The sequence below is a fragment of the Macrobrachium rosenbergii genome, chromosome 12 (assembly GCF_040412425.1).
Source record: "Macrobrachium rosenbergii isolate ZJJX-2024 chromosome 12, ASM4041242v1, whole genome shotgun sequence".
In the NCBI taxonomy this organism is placed as follows: Eukaryota; Metazoa; Arthropoda; class Malacostraca; order Decapoda; family Palaemonidae; genus Macrobrachium; species Macrobrachium rosenbergii.
This window is the reverse complement of record NC_089752.1, coordinates 72,980,875-72,982,819: the sequence shown is the minus strand read 5'-3', so window position 1 is coordinate 72,982,819 and position 1,945 is coordinate 72,980,875. Positions and strand designations below refer to the sequence as shown.

General features: G+C 49.9%; 1 protein-coding gene across 1 annotated transcript in view; it reads left to right on the top strand.

Moving 5' to 3' along the window:
* Positions 1–912, top strand: part of LOC136844071 (MAP7 domain-containing protein 1-like) — a 24,808-nt gene extending 23,896 nt beyond the window's left edge. The window contains exon 6 of the mRNA XM_067113086.1: positions 404–912. Coding sequence (XP_066969187.1) covers positions 404–912 — 509 coding nt within the window. The remainder of the gene's footprint in view (positions 1–403) is intronic.
* Positions 913–1,945: the final 1,033 nt, after the last annotated feature.

Sequence of the window (1,945 nt, the reverse complement as noted above, 5' to 3'; positions counted from 1 at the left end):
CAGCGGGTACTAGGAAATAGTCACTCACGAGGGCCCAAAAGCAACTGAGAAGTTTATTTTTCCTTTTCCACAGTGCTACTAATCTGAGGCACTGTCACAAACTGAATAGGTTACCTATCTCTTTCTACTTACTTTCCCTTTTCCTCCTACTTATTAGTTATACTCTGCTTGGGGCAGAGTGCATTTTCCTCTTAAATACAAATTAGTTGGACTCAAGTCAAGTGTTGTTCCTAGGAACTCACTGGCACCATAGTGCCACCAAAGAAAAATACCAGAAAAGGGAACACAGAGGGAAAAAGTCCTTTTGTGACTTCATAAGTTACACCAGTACATAGAGATACTGAGTGCCATCAGTGTGACCTTTGAACAGCACACTCAACCACAGTGCCACCTTATTGAAAAGGCGTCGCACCACTGAAGAGTCACCCAAATCTGAAGGACACTTCCTCACTGCCCGAGTACGTCCAGTCCACCCAGATAGACGCCCTTACCCACCAGAACCAGGCAACAGACAATCACAGAGCCTTCAAGGAGCTGGGGAAGGAGGCAGATCTCACAGGATTAGACCTCACCAAGTGGGTTAAGGAACAGCTGGATGACTTGGCCAAGCAAGAGAAGGAAGAAAGACTAGAACAACGGAATTACGAAGCGGAACAGAGGAATTATGAAGCTGAACAGAGGAAGTATGAAGGAGAACAGAGGCAGCTGGAAAATGAAAGAGAAGAACGTAGAGGACAGCATGAGCTAGCTCTCAAGGAAAAGGAGCTCGAGCTGGAGAAGGCTCGAAAGGAAAATGCTGAAGTTATGGCTATAGAACAAGCCTCCAGCCCCACACCTGCTGCACCAAATGCTCCAACCTCGAGCATTAATTCCATCGTCCCCAAGTGGACTGAGGACAAGCCAGAAGCATAGGTGGAGGAAATAGAGGCTCTCTTTGACAACTATAACACCACCAAGACAGAGAGGGCCTTAGTGCTTGTCAAGCACATGGAAGGAAAAGCTAAGGCAGCCCTTCACTCACTGAAGAAGGGTCAGAGAGGCAACATGATCAAAGTGCGTAGGGTCCTCACAAAATCCTATGAAATAACCCCGGAGAAATGGAGACAGCAGTTCTGAGGCCTTGCCAAGGAAGTCAGCTGGTCCTGAACTGAATGGGCCTGCCACAAGACCAGTCTGGTACCCGCTGGTTCAACTCCTTGCTGTGCACTATGTTCGAGGACCTTTTCAATCGGACCATGTTAGAGGATCTTTACCAATGCGTGCAGGGGCCCCTTGCTGTGTATCTCAATAATAAGCAGCCTAACTGTATGGCCGATTCATGGGAAACCTTTAACCAGTCCCACAGCACCTCTCAGCGGAGCATGTGCCACCCGGGTACCTCTCAGGCTCAGCTCACCCAAAGAACGGACTGCCTAGCAAGCCTACATGCACCCACTGTAAGAGGTTGGGGCACATTGAAGCTGAGTGCCACTACAAGCTGGGCACTAGTAAGCAGCCTCCTACTAATAACCAGAACTCCTCTCCCTCTATATCCTCTCAACCCTCTCTACCAACAGTCACCGCAGGTCACTGAGCCCCTACAAAGGGCCTGTGCCGATCCCGTGGTGCTACCGGCCACTATAGTGCTGGACACCTGGCCTGTCCAAATCATGTCCCAGCCACCAAGTTCGTCAACCTAATTAGCACTTCATTCTCCATGGCCGGGCGACAGAAGATACTTCACCCCAAGAGACTGGAGACCCAGTTCATCTCGGTGGCCTCACTTAAGGGCTCTAGCCTGCCCATGGCCCTTCCAGTCACTGTAGACACTGAAGCAGACATTAGCTTGATTTCTAGGGCCCAAGTGCCAGCCAGTGCCACGGTTGACGAGCAAATCCGGTGGGAGATGAAATGGATAGAGGGCCACACCACAACTGTTCCCAAAGTCAAGCTCCAGGTCATGACA